Source organism: Artemia sp. Qi Xiang Cuo, chromosome 12 (genome assembly GCF_049724085.1).
Source record: "Artemia sp. Qi Xiang Cuo chromosome 12, ASM4972408v1, whole genome shotgun sequence".
NCBI lineage: Eukaryota > Metazoa > Arthropoda > Branchiopoda > Anostraca > Artemiidae > Artemia > Artemia sp. Qi Xiang Cuo.
This window is the reverse complement of record NC_142805.1, coordinates 29,074,495-29,095,922: the sequence shown is the minus strand read 5'-3', so window position 1 is coordinate 29,095,922 and position 21,428 is coordinate 29,074,495. Positions and strand designations below refer to the sequence as shown.

The window sequence follows — 21,428 nt, the reverse complement described above, 5'->3', positions numbered from 1 at the left end:
CTTCATCATTAGCGTCAAGGCTATCAATGAACATCGTAAGCAAAATTTTAATTTTGAAGACAAAGCACTTGATAATAGTTTCGAATTCATCGTTCATAATTTCTAAAAGTACCGAAATGCTCCAATAACATATGAAGCTTTGCGTCATTCAATACAGTAATATTTTCTTGAAGCCAATTTGACAGAAAAACAAATGTCACAAAAACTGTTATACCATTATCGATTTCGGCCATATAAACAAACGCCTTACTTGAATTTCGAAAAGTTGTACCCGCCCCCATGGGCGTAGGCAGCATTAGGCAGCATATTGTCTAGGGGGGGGGGGGGCACTCGATAGTGTGATTGTTTTTTATAAACTGCTTTTTCCAAACCATCTGCTTTTTCAGCCATATCTAATGTAAATTTGAAGGTCCAGGGGGGGGGCGCAGCTGCTCCCCCTCCCGACACCCATGCCGACCCCCCTTAAATGTTCTCATATAACAATCTAAAGTAAAAGAAGGCGTTCAAGTTTACACATACAATCTAAAAGTTAATATCCAAAGGTCATACACAAATTTTAATCATCCAATTGACTTAATGATTAAGAGCCTATTCCATTTTGCAAGTAGGAGAAACAAATTTCAAAATGGGAGTAGAGTAAAATTTACGAAAATTTTCAGTAGTAAATAGCAAGAACAAAACAGGTGATTTCAACAAAGACTTTCGCTAAGTGTAAAAAGTGAATAAAATGCCAAGTATACAAATGCAACATAAAAATGTAAACAGGCTTCTGTGACTATATTTCGACTCTGCAACAAATTTTCCTTATATTTAATATAAAGAAAATATATTATTATAAAACATAAACAAAAAGTACACCATTATACATAATGAAAACATATTTTATAGGGCATTGCATATTCTACATATTTTCCTTATATTCAGAGATAAGTTTTTTTTTTCAAATCATGAGTTTAGTATTGGGAACAGTTTTATTTCTCTATTTGGCAGTTTCTATATGGATTTCGTTGAAAATTCCGCTTTGAAGTTTTCCACTTGAACATTCTTTCTGGGCCATCTTGGTGATTATAATCTGTCCATTCAGGACCATGGAGATGCTTCTCTGAATGAGTTTTTGGTGTCTTTGAATACTTTTTATACTGATCTAGAATTTACGCTGGAGGGTAATGATTCAAAGAGACTTCTTTACTTGGATGTCCTAATTCTAAAAAGGCTTTCCAGCCTTGAATTTTCTACATAGAAAAATGACTCATAATAGTCGCAATTTATATTTCTATTCAAACCACTCCTTATCTGTAAAGAAGGTTCATAATCTGTATAGTTGACAGAATTTTAAATTTTTGTTAAGATATTCATGTAGTCTCTGAGCTAAATTACACAAGGGACATTTTATTCTGTAATAATTACCCCCTTAAACTTGTTGATCAGATTATAGAAAAAAGACTCGAAAACGCAAAAGAAGAAATAATAAACTCATCTAACAGTCTTCACTCAAATTCATAAAGGAAAATAATTTTTTTTTTCCCAATGACACCATAAATCTCTAGACTTAGAAAGAAAAATATATTTTTTTTTTTTACGGAAACACAAGCTTTCCGTTTCCTTCAAAAACAATTTTAATGTTCCACGTTTTTTCGATTCCGGGACAAATCCTATTCGATTCCGGGACAAAACAAATCCTATTCTTCCTAGTGGGACTTGTACGTTCCCGGGGAGGGATTTAAATAGACAAAAACCTTCAACACATGGGAAAGAGGCTATACGAACATAAGGCTTCAACATACAAATCCCTAAAGTTTAAAAATAAAAATGTTGATTTTGATGATGCTTTGGCCCTCCAAGCTTTTGAAAGCCCAGATCATCTACTCCTTGTTGACGAGGCAAACTTAATTTTTACTGTTTAAAGACCTAGAATTAAATGGAGATACTAATGATATTGTTGTAATAATATAATAGTATAACAGGTATAATAGATAATAATGTTATAGGTAGACTTAATACACATGCCTTCTTATTATAAATATGAAGATCTATAAGTGTTAATACAAACCAGGAAATAAACAGGAGTCTGTAGCCACAGATAAAATCCCTGCCCAACCCAGAGTTCGAATGATCGTTTTATTCTGTTTTGATTTTCACTCCCCTTTTCACTTTCAATACCGTAAGGCAATTCCTCTTTGCATTTTCATATTTTTTGGCACAAATTTGTTTTTTATCTTGAGAACTTCTAAAGTAATTTTTATTTGTGTTACATACAGTTTTTCTATACTTAGCACTGAAAAGGGCTTAGCGGAGATCTTGCCAAAATATCTGCTTTGTTTTCCCTACTTATGGGTTAAAAATTATCCTCATTGTTGTATTGTCTCTTTGTTTCTTTTTTTCGTACTAAACGAAAGGAAGTCTCCTGATTTCTTACAGTATAAAGGGGTCATTATTTCGAGTAACCTACTTCTTTTAGAAGTGATTCAGAAATAATAACTATTAAATAGGTTTAACTTAATAGGAAAATTTACTGCAAAATCAAACTTCTGGGGATTTTGAAAGAGCTTGAAACTTCTGAAAGATCAGTGGATCGGAATAAAAAATTCACTATTAGAATAACTATTTTCGAAAACCCAAAACTGGTGACTTGAAATCCCCCGTCTGTAAAAGCAAGGAAAAATCCATTTTTTGCATAGGTAGCACTGATGTCTCTCCTATCTTTGTCAGGGGTAATTGTGCCAAAATAGAGGTAGATGGGTCATTTGATTAGAAATAAACAACGCCTAGAGGTCTTCTTATCTAATAGAAGAGATCACACAACAGTAAAGTACATTTTCAATTTTATGGTCTAAAATCTTCTACCAGAGCTATTGAGCCTTCCCCGTTCATCTTTAGAAACAAGGGAAATTGCCTTTTGCATGGGTAGCAGCTTCGCGTATCCTTTTTTCTTTTTTTTCGCCAGGGATAGTAGGCTACTCCATAAAAGGAGAGGAATGTTTAATGACTCATTGGTAACACTTCTTGCTCCAATTCCTGCAGTGGAAAGGCAATCATAATTGAATATGAGATAGGTGAATATTTTGCTAGTAATTTTTCTAAGATAACAGTGATAATGCGCCGTCGGACTCTTTATCTATGTGGCAAAGTTGCAAGTGTCTCGTTGGAAAGTTTAAGGGGGGCAGGCAGTAAAAGGGTATAGGGTATCTAATACCCTATTAAAACAAAAATGCGATTCATCGCCTATGTTTGACACAGATATTCTGTAAGATTTACTCTATATATTTCGAGAAGAAAACTAAAAACTTACAAAAATCAACTTTATAAAACGAAAACACAGGAAAACCAAAGGAAAGAAAAATTAATAAACTTTATAAGTAACTTTTTTTTACTTATGGAAAGAGCTAAGTTGAAATTTAAAATGTACAAAACTAGCTCAAAGAAACTGATTCATGATTGACTTTTGACTTGACTTTTATTTACATAATAAACATAAATATAAACTATTACAGATATAAATCACTAGGCTAGGAAAAAATTTAAATTTTGCTAACGCGTAGCGAGCTACATAAACATTCCTAAAGGCATCTTAAATTAATAATAATAATAATAAAAAAAAACTACATGAATATTCCTAAAACACCCTATACTAATTAAAATAATAATAATAAAAAAAAAGACAATCACTTTCTCTCAAACATCCCCAGGGTAACAACCACCATCCAAACACAACTCTATCCACCTCCACCCCTTCAATCCGCTCCTCCCTACAGCTCTATAGCCCACTCACATTCCCCCCTCCCCCAAAAAAAAATACAAAAAAAACAATTTCCAAAGAAATACTCTACTGTGGGTTGAGTTTTGGCAATTGGATTTTGCCAGACTAAAGCTTTTTGTCGGTTGAGGTTTGACTTTTTTATTTGTATGTTTTCCTGAATCAAACCAGGCATGTATGTAAATTTTTTTGCGGGGGATGTGGCAAATCCTAAGAAAAAACTACGTGAAAATATGTAAAGTCATGGAGTATATAATGAACATTCCAAGATTTTCAAATGGACCATGCAGTAAAGTTGTCTCCCTCGCCGCCAGAGAGCACAAAGTGAATGTCCAGCGTGCATATAAATCAAAACCAGAGCATGCAGATTTGTAAGAGATTAAGAATTTTGGAGGAGCAGTAACAGACTTATCTGCCTTTGAAAAATATGAAGCTTAGCAATTCGTCGTCTTTTTCACATGCGATCTTGGTCAGTAGCATATTAGAATGTGTTAGCTACTTTAAGTATAGACCTATATGATTTTATGACAATTTTTGAAAAAAGATTTTGAAAGTTCTATCAACCATGGAAAGACTTATTTGGTCTAGACTAGTTTCTGGTCTATATTTTATCACCTGGAAAGAAGTTCCTATAGTATTTGCTTTTTTGTCCATAAATTGCACTTAGGCATCCATTGCAATTAGGCACAAATAGGACACTAGCTCATACTTCCCATCAAGCTATATGGGCTACTTTCCAGTATTTTCCCCTACACCAAAGCAATCTTTTTGCTAGCCATTAGCTGACAAATTTGGCTTACTGGCAAGTAAAAAAGAAGAAGAAGAGACAAAAATTACCTTTGACATCATACCATTTAGCACCATTAGTAGTGAAATTTTCATTCATTCTCCTATGTTTCTTAGCGTAAAGCTTCGCTAGATGCACAAAAACAGAATTGTCAGGAGATAGACTTTCAAAACCACCCGTGTGATTCCTGAAAAAAGGGAGTTTTTTAGGTTTGACTCAGATCTCTCAAAAGAGTACACTATATTTTAAAAAAAAGTCCAAAGACATTCCTATTCCCAGAATCTGGCCCCAATAACTTAAAAAGTATTATGCTACCCGAAAAAAGTTTCAAATATAATGAAAAAAAAATATGAAACAAAAAATGATCTCCCAGGGCCAGGAAACACGGAACTACGTGATACATAATGCATTTAATCTGATAGAAAGAATTTAGTCAGATATAAAGAAGGAGTAGAATTGAGGATGAACGAGGAGACTTCTAAATCTTGCTTAAGTTGGTATTATCAGAATCCTTATCTTGTACTAAAAAGACAGCTCTTGCTTTTACTATGAGGCTCTGGCTAATACTATGAAAGCTGTTTTTAAATAAATGAATCATGAATCTTGAAAAGTGCAAGCTGTCGTTTATAGTTCGTATATGTTACTGTTGAACTGACTGATGGATACGCTAGACCCAGAAAATAGGGACAGATGATATTCTATCTTAGACATGTTTGGTAAAAGAAAAGAAAAATAGCACTGATGAGATACTACAAAAATGTTATAGGTACAATAGATACAATGCATACGATACTTGGTGACAAAATGACTCATAAGTTGACACGGAGCTCGCACGACGGTAAAAACAGCTAGCCTCATTGTGCTATCATAGGCAGCGCAATAGCGCTGCCTAAGTAAAGAACGATGTTGACACAATGTACTATTTTTTTCCATACCAGGGCACTTCGTATCGAAGGAATTGTCGTAGAAACTTCGCAAAGGGCTCATTCGATTGGAAATTGAAATAGCTAGTGCCCTTTTTTATAGTCGAAAGCGATTGGAAGGCAACAAACACCCTTTCCACGCCCACCATTTCCCCAAACACATATAATCAAAATTTTGAGATAGCCATTTTGTTCAGCGTAGTTGATTTCCAAATATAAATTATGTTTTTGAGGAGGACACTCCCCCCACAGCCCTCAGGGCAAAGGTTGTAAGTTATGCCCTGGGGCACATAAGTTTTTTTTTTTTATAGAAAGCGCTGTCGTAGAAACTTCAAAAAGGGCACATTTGAATGGACATTGAAATGACTAGTGCCCTATTTAATAGTCGAAAGGGATTGGAAGGCAACTAAAACCCCTTCCACGCCCACCATTTATCCAAACACATCGAATCAAAATTTTGAGATAAACATTTTGTTCAAAGTAGTTGAAAGGTCCTGAAATTATATCTTTGAGAATGACACTCCCCCCACAACCCTCAGGGTAAGGGTTGTAAGTTATGCCCAGGGGGCATCTAAGGTTTTATTGAAAGCTTTGTCGTAAAAGCTTGAAAAAGGGTTCATTCGATTGGAAATTCAAAGGGCTAGTGCCCTTTTTAATAGTCGAAAGTGATTGGAGTAACCCCCTATCACGCCCACCATTTCCCCAAACACATCCAATCAGAATTTTTAGATAGCCATTTTGTTCAACGTTGTTGAAAGTTCTCGAAATTAGGTCTGTGAGGATGACAACCTCCCCACAGCCCTCAGGGTAAGGGTTGTAAGTTATGCACTGGGGGCATATAAGGTTTTTAATAGAAAACGTTGTCGTAGAAACTTCAAAAAGGGCCCATTTGATTGGAAATAGAAAGGGTTAGTGCCCTTTTTAATAGTCAGAAGGGATTGGAGGGCAACTAACCCCCCTCTCACGCCCACCATTTCCCCAAACACATCCAATCAAAATTTTGAGATAGCCATTTTGTTCACCGTAGTTGAAAATTCTGGAAACTAGGTCTTTGAGGATGACGACCCCCCAGCCCTCAAGGCAAGGGTTGCAAGTTATGCCCTGGGGGCATATAAGTTTTTTTTTATAAAGGGCTAGTGCCTTTTTTAATAGTCAAAAGTGATTGGAGGGCAATCAACTTTCCAATTCTGTTTCCCTGAAATTTTTCTCCATCATACAAAAAGCAGGCCAAACAAAAAATAGAATCAAATAATCTACCAAGCGTAAAACTACCACAAATCAGCATCAATAAATAAATGAAACCCAAAACGAACAGAAATAACAATAAATAACGAGTCAAACTCAAAATGGGCAGAAACTAACAAGATTAGGGCTAACAACCCCTAGCTCTTCTCAAGGCCAGAACACAATTTGCACTTTACTGCAATTTTTTTTTTTAATGTATTCACTTTCATAACTTCAATAAATCAAAAATTATTAGGATTTTAAAGAATAAATATGAGAATATGTATATTAAAATAAGACTACATAATCAATTCTATAAGATAAATAAAAAAAAACTCACGCAGAATCATCATAAGGATATGCAATAGCCATTGAGCCACCATGAAGATTTGCTGACAAAACAAATGGATTTTCCAAGACCCAATGCATTATAGCAGTTGTTTCAGGTTGTCTTCCTTCCCAAAACTTGTCTCCCTTCATGTTCTCCCATTGACTGGGAAAATCACGATTCAAGTCTACTTTGTTCATATTTGTACGCTGGCTTTTTGGAGTGAAGTTACTTTTAGGATCATATTCAGAACCAAGACCAAATATGCAGTTTCTTTCAGACTACAAAATAGGAATAAACCAATATAAGCTTCTTAGAATAGAATATATTTATTCACTACAATAGCTGGAGCTAACATGAGCATGTCATAAAACAAAGAAAACACAAAACAAGGATCAAAAATAAAAAAACAAATAAAGAGCACACAAAAAATTAAAGCAGCAAGTGCTGCTTCATGGTCAATAAATGAAATTGAGTCTTAAATTAAATTAACATAAAATTAATGTATGTGAAGAGTCAGTTTTTACGGTTAAAATGGTGACTGTTTATATAAAATATATCAGAATATAAAAATATAAATTATTGGTACATTCAAAACACTGACAGGCAAATACCTGAAATAAAGTGCATCAAAAATTAAATATTTGTCAAGGTAAAATTATTAAAATACTAAGTAAAAAAAGGGCAAATGATTTACAAAGTCTCCCTGGGTGTCATTAGCTGTACACGATTCTTTTTTATTTGTAACAGTCTAGTGACTGATCCTTCAGTGGGGGGGGGGGGCTTTTAAGGTCGGGTAGCAGACCACGAAGAGTTGGGGAATTCAAACAATTTAGTCTAAATCGATATGTCAACTTATGTTTATGACTATCAAATGAATTCAAGTTGAGCTGTTTCAGTGCACCATCATCTGCTGAGTAGTTGTGTCGAAGTATAATTTTTACATTTTTTGTGTCCTATCTCAAGTCTATCTGATTGATCCTTCGTAAAACCCGGATTCCAAGCTAGACATCCATACTTAAGAGAAGGTATAACGTAGCTGCAGTATACAGACTTTAAAACCTCAGTTGGCATACCAAATCTCTTCAGGTTGGAAAATGAATGTAAAAGTGAGGCGCCTTTTTAGTCAGATAGTTAACGTAAGAGTTTCATCCTAAATCTTTGTCTAAAAGTATTCCATGGATTTTAACAGTTTTCTTCGTCGGCAGTAGGGAATCAAGAGAAGAATGACTGTCGACCTTTGAAGAAAAAAGAAATAATATAAGAGCTCTTAGTTTCGCTGACTGTCAATTTTATCCTTCCTAATTCAGCTTTAAGGTTATTAAAAATTCTCGTAAAGTCAGACTGTTCGGTAGTCGGAAGGCTTAGTCGCAGTGATAAAAACATTTAAATCATCAGCAAATTTAAAACGCTCACGAATTGCAAAAAAATTCAAAATTTAAGAAGCACACTGGAATTTATATTGTTTGTTTAAGTGTAATATCTGGCATCATTAACCTTCTCGTTAAATTGAATTTGTCTGAAGAACTGGTTTAGCCTGCCTACCAGTCCAGTGGAAAAGGCAGGCAAGCCTAGCAGCCCCAATCCCAGGGGTGCAATTGGGGACCCTCCAGGTACAGTCTTTTTATTTTTCTGCCTGGTGCCTACACCTCTGCTTAGCTGTTATTAGACCCTTTTTATAATTACTTGTGCCAGCCAGAAGATCCCTTGCCTTTTGCTGTTAGCTTGTAGCTTGATTAGCCTAGTTTTGAGTTCACTTTAGCCTACTTCATGGGTGACAACTCAAAAAAGAGCTATAGACCTCCTAGTCACAGAGAGATGAGATTAGACTGCTCCATCGAATACAGTGGAGCTGAATCTATTAATGAGCAGATTGCTATGCTCACATCACACATTAACACCCTTAAGAACAAGCAGAAGCTAATTGCAGATTCACTTAATGACCTAAAGCTTAAAACTACTATGGTAGAAGTTGTTAGTGAGGCATTCTCTAATGAGGTTGGTTCTTTGGTTGAGGCCTCTGTTAAAAAACTTGCCTCTATTCATGTGCCTGCTGCTTTTGATGCTAACAACATGGAAATCATTAAACAAGAGGTATACAATGGTCTTAAAATGGATTTTGATGTGCTTATGGAAAAATCACTAAAACAATATGATTTGAGGATGTCAAAGCTTGAATCATCTCTTCATTTGCTTGACTCAGGTTGGTCAGAGCTGCAAAAATCTCTGAAACCAATTCAACTCAATGTGGATCGTCTGAGCGATCAGTTTGACCAAATGAAAATTTCAAATCAGCTGATCCTATTTGGTTTCAAAGAAGACCCTTATCCAGAAGCTTCTGAAAGCAAATTCCATGGATTTTGCAGTACTAGATTTCCTGGTATTCCTTTGACTAGAAATGACATAGTTTCGGTTAGAAGGATTCGAAAACAAGGCTCAGGTTTGAAATCTCGCCCACTTGTTGTGCAATTTTGTAGTCCAAGAATGCAGCAGCTTATTCTCAGAGAAAAGAAAAGTTTGCAAGGTAGTGGTGTCTTTATTTCTGAGTCAGTCGCAAAGACTAGACTTCAGCTACATAATAATGCTAAATCAAAGCTTGGGAAGCGGTGTATATGGTATAATAGAAGGGAAGTATTCACCAAGCTTTCTGATGGTAAAGTGATTACTGTTAAAGAGGCACCTCAAGTTGATGTTCTCCATCAGTCAACTACAGCCCATCCAAGCCCCTCCCAGGACTGAAATAAACCATTTTTCTCCTTTTAGCTCTGTTTTTTGTTGTTGTTATTTTTTTTAACTCTATTTATGATTTAATGGTTTTACTTATGCTTGCATTTGTGTTTTTTTACATTATTCTTTTAAGTGAATTGCATAAACCGTTGATAACTCTTTCCTGTGGTTCTTCTTTATTGTTTCTCTTTTTTCTTTATTTTGTTTTTGCCTTTGTCCTTGTAATTGTTTGTTATTATTTTATTTTTTTAGCTTTGTAGCTTGTTATTGTTCTTTTTCTTGCAGTTTTTTTTTCTTTGTTGCCTATAAGTTTCACCTTTTTAGTTTCAATTTACCCTCTGCTATTTCAGCCTGCTTGTTGGATATCTTGTTCATTTATAAAGATATTGTGTGCCTTTGTAATGTGCGGTGAATCTGGGTGATTTTTCTTTTCTTTTGAATTCTTCAATTCTTAAATCAGTTATCTTTGAGCAACCAAGTAGTGCTGGCAAACAAGAGGTGCACACACTTGACCCTCTTCTTGAATCTATGGTTAATTCTAGTTGCAATTATCACACTACTATTGATTTTTGTGATAAAATCATGTCTTCTCTCTCTTTAAATAGTTGCTTTAATGTATTTTGTTTCAATGTACGTGGGATACGAGATAATCGGGATAGTCTGAAATCATATTTGTGGTCTGATATTTCTTGCCCTTTTGATGTAATTAAATAAAAAAACAAGTTTTTTTAACTGAAAGTAAGGAACGATGTTAAAACTTAAAACGAACAGAAATTATTCCGTATATGAAAGGGGCTGTCCCTTCCTCAACGCCTCGCTCTTTACGCTAAAGATTTTCATTGTTTAAAAAAAAATAGAGTTGTGAGAAAGTCAAACTTCAGCGTAAAGAGCGGGGCGTTGAGAAGGGAACACCCCCTTTCATATACGGAATAACTTCTGTTCGTTTTAAGTTTTAACGTCGTTCCTTACTTTCAGTTAAAAAGCTTGTTTTTTTTAATTTAGTTTTTGGACGTTTTTGAATTAATGCAGTTTTTGATTTTGGCTCACCGTACATGAATAATTAAAAAAAAATTTGAATATTAATTTTACTTTTATTTGGTTAAATGGTTTTCTCGAAACCTGTTTAATTTTATTTACGAACGTTTTTATTTGTAATAAATAGTAGAGAGGGGGGTACCAGCCCCGTACGAACTACGTGGTTTATGGTTTTTGTCAGTGAGAATGAAAAAACAGGAACTTTCTCACATTTATGTCTGTTTTATGGTTTTTGTCAGTGAGAATGAAAAAACAGGAACTTTCTCACATTTATGTCTGTTTTATGGTTTTTGTCAGTGAGAATGGAAAAACAGGAACTTTCTCACTTTCATGGATTATTGAGTCATTAATCAAATTGTTTCCGGGGAAGTTAATTAATGTCTGACAGATGACGTCAAGTTAATTAATGTCTTTGATGTATTTCCAAAGAGAATGTTTCCGGGGCAAAGTTTAGATCACACATAACAGATGATGTCATTGTTGATTGATTTGCCATGAAAGGGGAATTAAATTGTTGTTTCTAAAGAGAATTGATTCCGAGCGAATGTCTATTAATGTCTTTGGAGTTCTACCAAGAGAATTGTTTCCGAGTGAATGTTTCGATCTTAGCAATGAAGAGATTGATTCACGAAAGGGTTTCCAAGTAATTTGAAATGTGTCAGTGCAGAGATTCCAAAATAAAAGGAACACACTGAAATTACGTCTAGGGATTATTTGGGCGATACCGTTTTAGCAATTTTAGGGAATTATTTCGGCGAAACAGTTAGAGACATTTTAAAAGATGATTTAAAAGATGATTTTAGAAGAGTATTTGATGGTGAAACTCTGTGGTCGTTATAATACATAAGTTCCATTTGAACAGTGTTGTGAGGTCCTCTACCCCAACCCCAAAGGGTTCCGAACCCCCTACCCCAACCCCAAAGGGTTCCGATCCCCCTACCCCAGCCCCGAAGGAAGCCCCCGGTCCTCAAAGGCCCCCCAAGCTCCCAAAGGGCCCCCGGACCCCCAAAGGCCCTCACCCGGTCCCCAAAGGTCCACCGGGCCCCCAAAGGCCCGCCCCCGGTCCTCACAGGTCCCCCAGGCTCCCAAAGGGCCCCCGGACCCCCAAAGGCCCACCCCCGGTCCCCAAAGGTCCACCGGGCTTCCAAAGGACCAATCGGCCCTCAAGGGCCCCCAGACCCACAAAGGCTCTCCCCGGGCCCCCAAAGGCCCTCCTCCAGTCCCCAAAGTCCCCCCTGGCTCCCAAAGGACCACCCAGTCCTCAGGGGCCCCCGGATCCCCAAACACCCTCCCGGGTCCCCAAAGAGCCCCATCCCCATTTTTTTAATACTTTTTTGTGCATTTGAGACACAGAAGGGTCCCCACATTTCAAAAGGCTTTATTATATTTTTTCAGAACAAGTTATTTTCTTAATGTCCCTCCTACACCCATTTTCTGACTTGAATTAATGATATTTTTCACTCACTACTATACTCAACAGCTTTTTGGATATTTCAACATCAAGAAATACTTTTCAAAGATCATTTAGAAGCAATTTACTGTCTTAATGACACCCATAGGCCTCTTTTAAAATTTTAAGTAATTTCCTTTTTTACCCACAACTATGCTCTACAGCTTTTTGGATCCCTCAGCATCAAGAAATACTTTTCAAAGACAAGTTTGGAGCAAGCTACTTTCTTAATGTCACTCCTAAACCCATTTTACAAGTTGAAGTTCCCATCCTTGTCACCCACAACTATACTTTACAACTTTTTGGATACCTCAACACTAAGAAATACTTTTCAAAAGGCATTTCAGAGCAAGTTCCTTTCTTAATGTCCCTCCTAAACCCATTTTACAAGTTGAAGTACCCATCCTTTTCACCCACAACTTAGTTATAGGTAAGAGTTTGAAGTTTTACCTTAGAGACTTAGCTAAGAGTTTTAGTTTGGTTTAGTTTTATTTAAAAGTTTAGAGGTTTTTTTTTAGCTTAGACTCTTAGCTTACAGTTTTTGTTAGAGTTCTAGTTTAGTTTAGTTTTAGTTAAGAGTTTAGAGTTTTTAGCTTAGAGTCTTAGCTTAAAGTTTTAGTTTGGTTTAGTTTTATTTAAAATTTTAGAGTTTTTTTTTTAGATTAGATTCTTAGCTTAGAGTTTTTGTTATATTTATAGTTTAGTTTAGGTTTAGTTAAGAGTTTAGAGTTTTTAGCTTAGAGTCGTAGCTTAGAGTTTTATTCAGAGTTCTCGTTTAGTTTAGTTTAGTTACAGTTCAGAATTTAGAGTTTTAGCTTAGAGTCATAGCTTATAATTTTACTTAAAGTTGTAGTTTGGTTAAGTTTTAGTTAAGAGTTTCGAGTTTTAGCTTAGAATCTTAGCTTAGAGTTTTTGTTAGATTTGAAGTTTAGTTTAATTTTAGTTAAGAATTTGATGTTTTACCTTTGAGTTTCAGTTAGAGTTCTAGTTTAGTTTACTTTTAGTTAAGAGTTTAGAGTTTTTAGGAGTCTTAGCTTAAGTTTTAGTTTGGTTTAGTTTTAGTTAAAAGTTTAGAGTTTTTTTTAGCTTAGAGTCTTAGCTCAGAGTTTTTGTTAGAGTTCTAGTTTAGTTTAGTTTTAGTTAATAGTTTATAGTTTTAACTTAGAGTCTTAGCTTAGAGTTTTAGTTAGAGTTGAAGTTTAGTTTAGTTACAGTTAAGAATTTAGAGTTTTACATTAGAGTCATAGCTTAGAGTTTTACTTAAAGTTTTAGTTTGACTAAGTTTTAGTTAAGAGTTTCGAGTTTTAGCTTAGAGTCTTAGCTTAGAGTTTTTTTGTTAGAGTTCTAGTTTAGTTTAGTTTTAGTTAAGAGTTTGGTGTTTTACCTTAGAGTCTTAGCTTAGAGTTCTAGTTTAGTTTTACTTAAGAGTTTAGAGTTTTAGCTTTGAGTCTCAGCTTAGAGTTTTTGTTAGAGTTCTAGCTTATTTTAGTTTTAGTTAAGAGTTTAGTGTTTTTATCTTAGAGTCTTAGCTTAGAGTTTATGTTGAAGTTCTAGTATAGTTTAGTTTTAGTTTAGAGTTTTAGCTTAGAGTCTTAGCTTAGAGTTTTTGTTAGAGTTGAAGTTTAGTTTAGTTTTAGTTAAGAGTTTAGAGCTTTTTTTGTTAGAGTTCTAGATTAGTTTAATTTTAGTTAAGAGTTTGATTTTTTACCTTTGAGCTTCAGTTAGAGTTCTAGTTTAGTTTAGTTTTAGTTAAGAGTTTACCATAGAGTCTTAGCTTAGAGTTTTAGTTAGAGTTCTAGTTTAGTTTAGTTTTAGCTTACAGCTAGTTTAGAGTTCTATTTTAGAGTCATAGCTTAGAGTTTTACTTAAAGTTATAGTTTGGTTAAGTTTTAGTTAAGAGTTTAGAGTTTTTAGCTTAGAGTTTTTATTGAAGTTATTGTTTAGTTTTAGTTAATAGTTTAGAGTTTTAGCTTAGAGTCTTAGCTTAGAGTTTTTGTTAGAGTTGAAGTTTAGTTTAATTTTAGTTAAGAATTTGATGTTTTACCTTTGAGTTTCAGTTAGAGTTCTAGTCTAGTTTACTTTTAATGAAAGACTAAACTTTTAGTTTAGAGTTTAGAGTTTTTTAGCTTAGAGTCTTAGCTTAGAGTTTTAGTTATAGTTCTAGTTTAGTTTAGTTTTAGTTAAGAGTTTAGAATTTTAGCTTAGAGTCTTAGCTTAGAGTTTTTGTTAGAGTTCTAGTTTATTTTAGTTTTGAGTTCTAGTTTAGTTTACATATAGTTAAGAGTTTGGAGTTTTACCTTATAGACTTAGCATAGAGTTTTAGTTTAGTTTAGTTTTAGTTAAGAGTTTAGAGTTTTTTAGATTAGAGTCTTAGCTTATAGTTTTTGTTAGAGTTCTAATTTAGTTTATTTTTATTTAAGAGTTTTGTGTTTTACCATAGAGTCTTATTTTATATTTTTAGTTAGATTTATAGTTTAGTTTATTTTTATTTAATAGTTTATAAGTTTTTATATTATAGTCTTATATTATAGTTTTTTTTAGAGTTCTAGTTTATTTTAGTTTTAGTTAAGAGTTTAGAGTTTTTAGCTTAGAGTCTTAGCTTAGAGTTTTTGTTTAAGTTTTAGTTTAGTTTAGTTTTAGTTAATAGTTTAGAGTTTTAGCTTAGAGTCTTAGCTTAGAGTTTTTGTTAGAGTTGAAGTTTAGTTTAGTAATAGTAAGGAGTTTAGAGTTTTAGCTTAGAGTCTTAGCTTAGAGTTTTTGTTAGAGTTCTAGTTTAGTTTAGATATAGTTAAGAGTTTGGAGTTTTACCTTAGACTTAGCTTAGAGTTTTAGTTTAGTTTTAGTTAAGTTTGGAGTTTTTAGCTTAGAGTCTTAGCTTAGAGTTTTTGTTAGAGTTCTAGTTTAGTTTTGTTTTAGTTAAGAGTTTGGTGTTTTACCTTAGAGTCATAGCTTAGACATTTAATTAGAGTTCTAGTTTAGTTTTAGTTAAGAGTTTAGAATTTTAGCTTAGAGTCATAGCTTAGAGTTTTTGTTTGAGTTCTAGTTTAGTTTAGTTTTAGTTAAGAGTTTAGAGTTTTTAGCTTAGAGTCTTAACATAGTTTTTGTCGAAGTTCTAGTTTAGTTTAGTAATAGTTAAGATTTTAGAGTTTTAGCTTAGAGTCTTAGCTTAGAGTTTTTGTTAAATTTGAATTTTAGTTTAGTAATAGTTAATAGTTTAGAGTTTTAGCTTAGAGTCTTAGCTTACAGTTTTTGTTAAGGTTGTAGTTTAGTTTAGTAATAGTTAAGAGTTTAGAGTTTTAGCTTACAGTCTTAGCTTAGAGTTTTAGTTTAGTTTAGTTATAGTTAAGAGTTTAGAGTTTTTTAGCATAGAGTCTTAGCTTAGAGTTTTTGTAAGAGTTCTAGTTTAGTTTAGTTATAGTTAAGAGTTTAGCGTTTTTAGCTTAGATTCTTAGCTTAGAGTTTTAGTTTAGTTTAATATTAGTAAAGAGTTTAGAGTTTTACCATAGTCTTATCTTAGGGGTTTTTTAGAGTTCTAGTTTAGTTAAGTTTTAGTTAAGAGTTTAGAGTTTTTAGCTTAGAGTCTTAGTTTAGAGTTTTTTGTTGCAGTTCTAGTTTAATTTAGAGTTTTAGCTTAGACTTGGAGTTTTAATTAGAGTTCTAGTTTAGTTTAGTTTTAGTTAATAGTTTAGAGCTTTGGCTTAGAGTCTTAACTTAGAGTTTTTGTTAGAGTTCTAGTTTAGTTTAGTTTTAGTTAAGAGTTTAGAGTTTTAGCTTAGAGTCTTAGCTTAGAGTTTTTGTTAGAGTCCTAGTTAAGTTTAGTTATAGTTAAGAATTTGGAGTTTTACCTTAGAAACATAGCTTAGAGTTTTAGCTAAGTTTAGTTTTACTTAAGAGTATAGAATTTTAGCTTAGAGTCTCAGCTTAGAGTTTTTGTTAGAGTTCTAGTTTAGTTTAGTTTTATTTAATATTTTATTGTTTTTCTATTATAGTAATAGATTATATTTTTTTTTTTATTTATAGTTTATTTTATTTTTATTATATATTTTTATATTATACTTATATTTTACTTTATTTTTAAATTTTATTTTATTTTTATTTAATATTTTATATTTTTTAGCTTAGAGTATTATCTTAGTTTTATTTAGAGTTATAATTTAATTTAGTTTTAGCTAAGAGTTTAGAGTTTTACCATAGAGTCATAGCTTAGAGTTTTAGTTAGAGTTAAAGTTTAGTTTAGTTACAGTTAAGAATTTAAATTTTTAGCTTAGAGTCATAGCTTAGAGTTTTACTTAAAGTTATAGCTTGGTTAAGATTTAGTTAAGAGTTTCGAGTTTTAGCTGAGTCTTAGCTTACAGTTTTTGTTAGAGTTATAGTTTAGCTTAGTTTTACTTAAGAGTTTAGAGTTTTACCTTAGAGTCTTAGCTTAGAGTTTTTGTTAGAGTTATAGTTTAGTTTATATTTAGTTAAGAATTTGATGTTTTACCTTTGAGTTTCAGTTAGAGTTCTAGTTTAGTTTAGTTTTAGTTAAGAGTTTAGAGTTTTACCTTAGAGTCTTAGCATAGAGTTTTAGTTGGAGTTCTAGTTTAGTTTAGTTTTAGTTAAGAGTTTAGAATTTTAGCTTAGAGTCTTAGCTTAGAGTTTTTGTTAGAATTCTAGTTTAGTTTAATTTTAGTTAAGAATTTGATGTTTTACCTTTGAGTTTCAGTTAGAGTTCTAGTTTAGTATACTTTTAGTTAAGAGTTTAGTGTTTTACCTTAGAGTCTTAGCTTAGAGCTCTATTTAGAGTTCTCTTTTAGTTTTGTTTTATTGAAGAATTTAGTGTTTTAGCTTCTAGTCTTAGCTTAGAGTTTTTTTTAGAGATAACGTTTATTTTAGTTTTAGTTAATTGTTTATATCGTTGTGTTAAGAGTCCCTTTGTTAGAATTGTTGATGAAGCTCTAGATTAGTTTATGTTTAGTTAATAGTTTATAGTTTTAGATTAGACTATTATCTTAGAGTTTTTGTTAGAGTTCTAATTTAGTTTAGATATAGTTAAGCGTCTGGAGTTTTACCTTCGAGACTTAGCTTAGAGTTTTAGTTTAGTTTAATTTTAGTTAAGAGTTTAGAGTTTTAGCTTAGAGTCTTAGCTTAGAGTTATAGTTAGAGTTGAAGTTTAGTTTAGTTATAGTTAAGAGTTTAGAGTTTTTAGCTTAGAGCCGTAGTTTAGAGTATTTCTTAGAGTTATATTTTAGTTTACTTAGGAGTTTAGAACTTTATCATAGAATTATAGCTTAGATCTTTTTTCGAAGTTTTAGTTTAATTTATCTTTATTTAATAGATTAGAGTTTTTTAGCTCATAGTATTAGATTAGATGGTTTTTTATAGTTCTAATATATTTTGCTTTTAGTTAATAGTTTTGTGTTTTACCTTAGAGTTATAGCTTAGAGTTTTAGTTAGAGTTCTAGTTTAATTTAGTTTTAGTTAAGAGTTTAGAGTTTTAGCTTAGAGTCTTAGCTAAGAGTTTTTGTTAGAGTTCTACTTTAGCTTAGTTCCAGTTAAGAGTTTAGAGTTTTTAACTTAGAGTCTTAGCTTAGAGTTTTAGTTGAAGCTCTAGTTTAGTTTAGTTTTAGTTAAGAGTTTATAGTTTTAGCTTAGAGTTTTAGCTTAGAGTTTTTGTTAGAGTTTTAGTTTAGTTTAGTTTTAGTTAGGAGTTTTGAGTTTTACCTTAAAGTCTTAGATTAGAGTTTTAGTTAGGGTTGAAGTTTCGTTTAGTTTAGTTATAGTTAAGAGTTTATAGTTTTAGCTTAGAGTCTTAGCTTAGAGTTTTAGTTAGAGTTATTTTTTATTTTAGTTTTAATTAAGAGTTATATCTTAGAGGTTTAGCCTAGAATCTTAGCTTAGAGATTTAGTTAGAGTTGAAGTTTAGTCCGAACTAACATAACCACAAAATTACACAATATTGCATAAAAATACCAAAACCATAGGTTAGATTAGGTTAGGCTAGAGATTAGGTTTCTCCACGTTTAAGTTAGGTAAGATTAGGTTAGCTTATCATGCGCGCTCATGATAAGCTAACCTAATCTAACCTAAATAAAACGTGGAGAAACCTAACCTCTAACCTAACCTAACCTAACCTATGGTTTGGTATTTCTATGCAATATTGTGTAATTTTGTGGTTATGCTAGTTTGGACTAAACTTCAACTCTAACTAAATCTCTAAGCTAAGATTCTAGGCTAAACCTCTAAGCTATAACTCTTAAGTAAAACTAAAATAAACAATAACTTTAACTAAAACTCTAAGCTAAGACTTTAAATTAAAACTATAAACTCTTAACTATAACTAAACTAAACGAAACTTCAACCCTAACTAAAACTCTAAGCTAAGACTTTAAGGTAAAACTCAAAACTCTTAACTAAAACTAAATTAAACTAAAACTCTAACAAAAACTCTAAGCTAAGACTCTAAGATAAAAATATAAACTCTTAACTAAAACTAAACTATACTATATCTTCAAAAAAAAATATAATATAATAATATTATATAAAAACAATAAAATCTTAACTAGAACTAAGCTAAACTAGAACTCTAACAAAAACTCCAAGCTAAGACTCTAAGATAAAATTCTAAACTCTTAACTAAAACTAAAGTAAACTAGAACTCTAACTAAAACTCTAAGCTATAACTCTAAGGTAAAACACCAAACTCTTAACTAAAACTGAACTAAACTAGAACTCTAACAAAAACTCTAAGCTAGGACTATAAGATAAAAAACTCTAAACTCTTAACTAAAACTAAACTAAACTAAAACTTCAACAAAAACTCTAAGCTATTATTCTATGATAAAACTCTAAACTCTTAAGTAAACTAAACTAGAACTCTAACAAAAACTCTAAGCTAAGACTCTAAGCTAAAAACTCTCAACTCTTAACTATTACTAAGCTAAACTTCAACTCTAACTAAAACTCTAAGCTAAGACTCAAGGCTAAAACTCTAAACTCTTAACTAAAACTAAACTAAACTAAAACTCTACGCTAAGTCTCGATGTTAAAACTCCAGACGATTAACTATATCTAAAATAAACTATAACTCTAACAAAAACTCTAAGCTACGACTCTAAGCTAAAACTCTAAACTATTAACTAAACCTAAACTAGAACTTCAACAAAAACTCTAAGCAAAAGACTCTAAGCCAAAAACTCTAAACTCTTAACTAAAACTAAAATAAACTAGAACTCTAACAAAAACTCTAAGCTAAGACTCTAAGCCAAAATTCTAAACTCTTAATTAAAACTAAACTAAACGAGAACTCTAACTAAAACTCTAAGCTAAGACTCTAAGGTAAAACACTAAACTCTCAACTAAAAGTAAACTAAACTAGAACTCTAACTGAAACTCAAAGGTAAAACATCAAATTCTTAACTAAATTTAAACTAAACTAGAACTCTAACAAAAACTCTAAGCTAAGACTCTAAGCTAAAATTCTAAACTCTTAACTAAAACTAAACTAAACTAGAACTCTAACTAAAACTCTATGCTAAGACTCTAAAGTAAAACTCTAAACTCTTAACTAAAACTAAACTAAACTAGAACTCTAACTGAAACTCAAAGGTGAAACATCAAATTCTTAACTAAAATTAAACTAAACTAGAACTCTAACAAAAACTCTAAGCTAAGACTCTAAGGTAAAACTCGAAACTCTTAAGTAAAACTAAGCTAAACTAGAACTCTAACAAAAACTGTAAGCTAAGACTCAGCTAAAACTCGAAACTCTTAACTAAATCTTAATCAAGCTATAACTTTAAGTAAAACTCTAAGCTATGACTCTAAGCTAAAAATCTAAATTCTTAACTGTAACTAAACTAAACTTTAATTCTAACTAAAACTCTAAGCTAAGACTCTATTGTAAAAATATAAACTCTTAAATAAAAATAAATTAAACTATAACTATAAATAAAACTAAGCTAAGACTCTAAGCTAAAAACTCTAAACTCTCAACTAAAACTAAACTAGAACTCTAATTAAAACTCTAAGTCTAAGCTAAAACTCTAAACTAAAACTAAACTAAACTAGAACTTCAACAAAAACTCTAAACTAAGACTCTAAGCTAAAAACACTAAACTCTTAACTAAAACTAAACTAAACTAGAACTCTAACAAAAACTCTAAGCTGAGACTCTAAGCTAAAATTCTATACTCTTAAGTAAAACTAAACTTAACTAAAGCTCTAAGTTACGTCTCTAAGGTAAAACTCCAAACTCTTAACTATAACTAAACTTAACTAGTACTCTAACTAAAACTCTAAGCTATGACTCTAAGCTAAAACTCTAAACTCTTAACTAAAACTAAACTAAACTAGAACTATAACAAAGACTCTAAGCTAAACCTCTAGGCTAAAACTCTAAACTCTTAACTAAAACTAAACTAGAACTCTAATTAAAACTCTAATTCTAATCTAAAAATATAAACTAAACTAGAACTGCAACAAAAAACTCTAAACTAAGACTCTAAGCTAAAAACTCTAAACTATTAACTAAAAATAAACTAAACTAGAAATCTAAAAAAAACACTAAGATAAGACTCTTTGGTAAAAATCTAAACTCTTAAATAAATTTTAAATAAACTAAAAATGTAAGCTAATAATCTAAGCTAAAAACTCTCAACTCGTAACTAAAGCTAAACTAGAACTCTAACAAAAACTCTAAGCTAAGACTCTTTGCTAAAAAACTCTAAACTCTTAACTAAACCTAAAATAAACTAAAACTCTAAGATAAGACTCTAATCTAAAACTCTAAACTCTTAACTATAACTAAACTAAACTACAACTTTAACAAAAACTCTAAGCTAAGACTCTAATCTAAAACTCTAAACTCTTAACTATTACAAAACTAAACTTCAACTTTAACAAAAACTCTAAGCTAAGACTCTAAACTCGTACATATTACTAAACTAAAATAGAACTTCGACAAAAAATAAGTTAAGACTCTAAGATAAATCCTCTAAACTCTTAACTAAAACTAAACTAAACTAGAACTCTAACTAAAACTCTAAGCTATAACTCTACGCTAAAACTCTAAACTCTTAACTAAAACTAAACTAGACTAGAACTCTAATTAAATGTCTAAGCTATGACTCTAAGGTAAAACACCAAACTCTTAACTAAAACTAAACTAAACTAGAACTCTAACAAAAACTCTAAGCTAAAACTCTAAGCTAAAAAACTCC

The 21,428-nt window shown here is 32.0% G+C and overlaps 2 protein-coding genes across 2 annotated transcripts in view; one reads left to right on the top strand and one right to left on the bottom strand.

Annotated features, from left to right (window-relative positions):
- The window catches only part of LOC148945974 (carboxypeptidase D-like), an 82,273-nt gene that overhangs the window by 13,751 nt on the left and 47,094 nt on the right, over positions 1-21,428 (bottom strand). The window contains exons 3-4 of the mRNA XM_089097565.1: positions 7,029-7,297; positions 4,592-4,728 (exon numbers count right to left, since the gene is read on the bottom strand). Coding sequence (XP_088953691.1) covers positions 4,592-4,728; positions 7,029-7,297 — 406 coding nt within the window. The remainder of the gene's footprint in view (positions 1-4,591; positions 4,729-7,028; positions 7,298-21,428) is intronic.
- On the top strand, positions 8,787-9,755 carry LOC148945975 (uncharacterized). The gene has a single exon (XM_089098197.1). The coding sequence runs from the start codon at positions 8,787-8,789 to the stop codon at positions 9,753-9,755; it is 969 nt and encodes a 322-aa protein (XP_088954323.1).

Excerpts from the sequence above, each read along its gene's own strand:
- LOC148945975 (XM_089098197.1), top strand. The coding sequence starts at position 8,787 with ATGGGTGACAACTCAAAAAAGAGCTATAGACCTCCTAGTCACAGAGAG.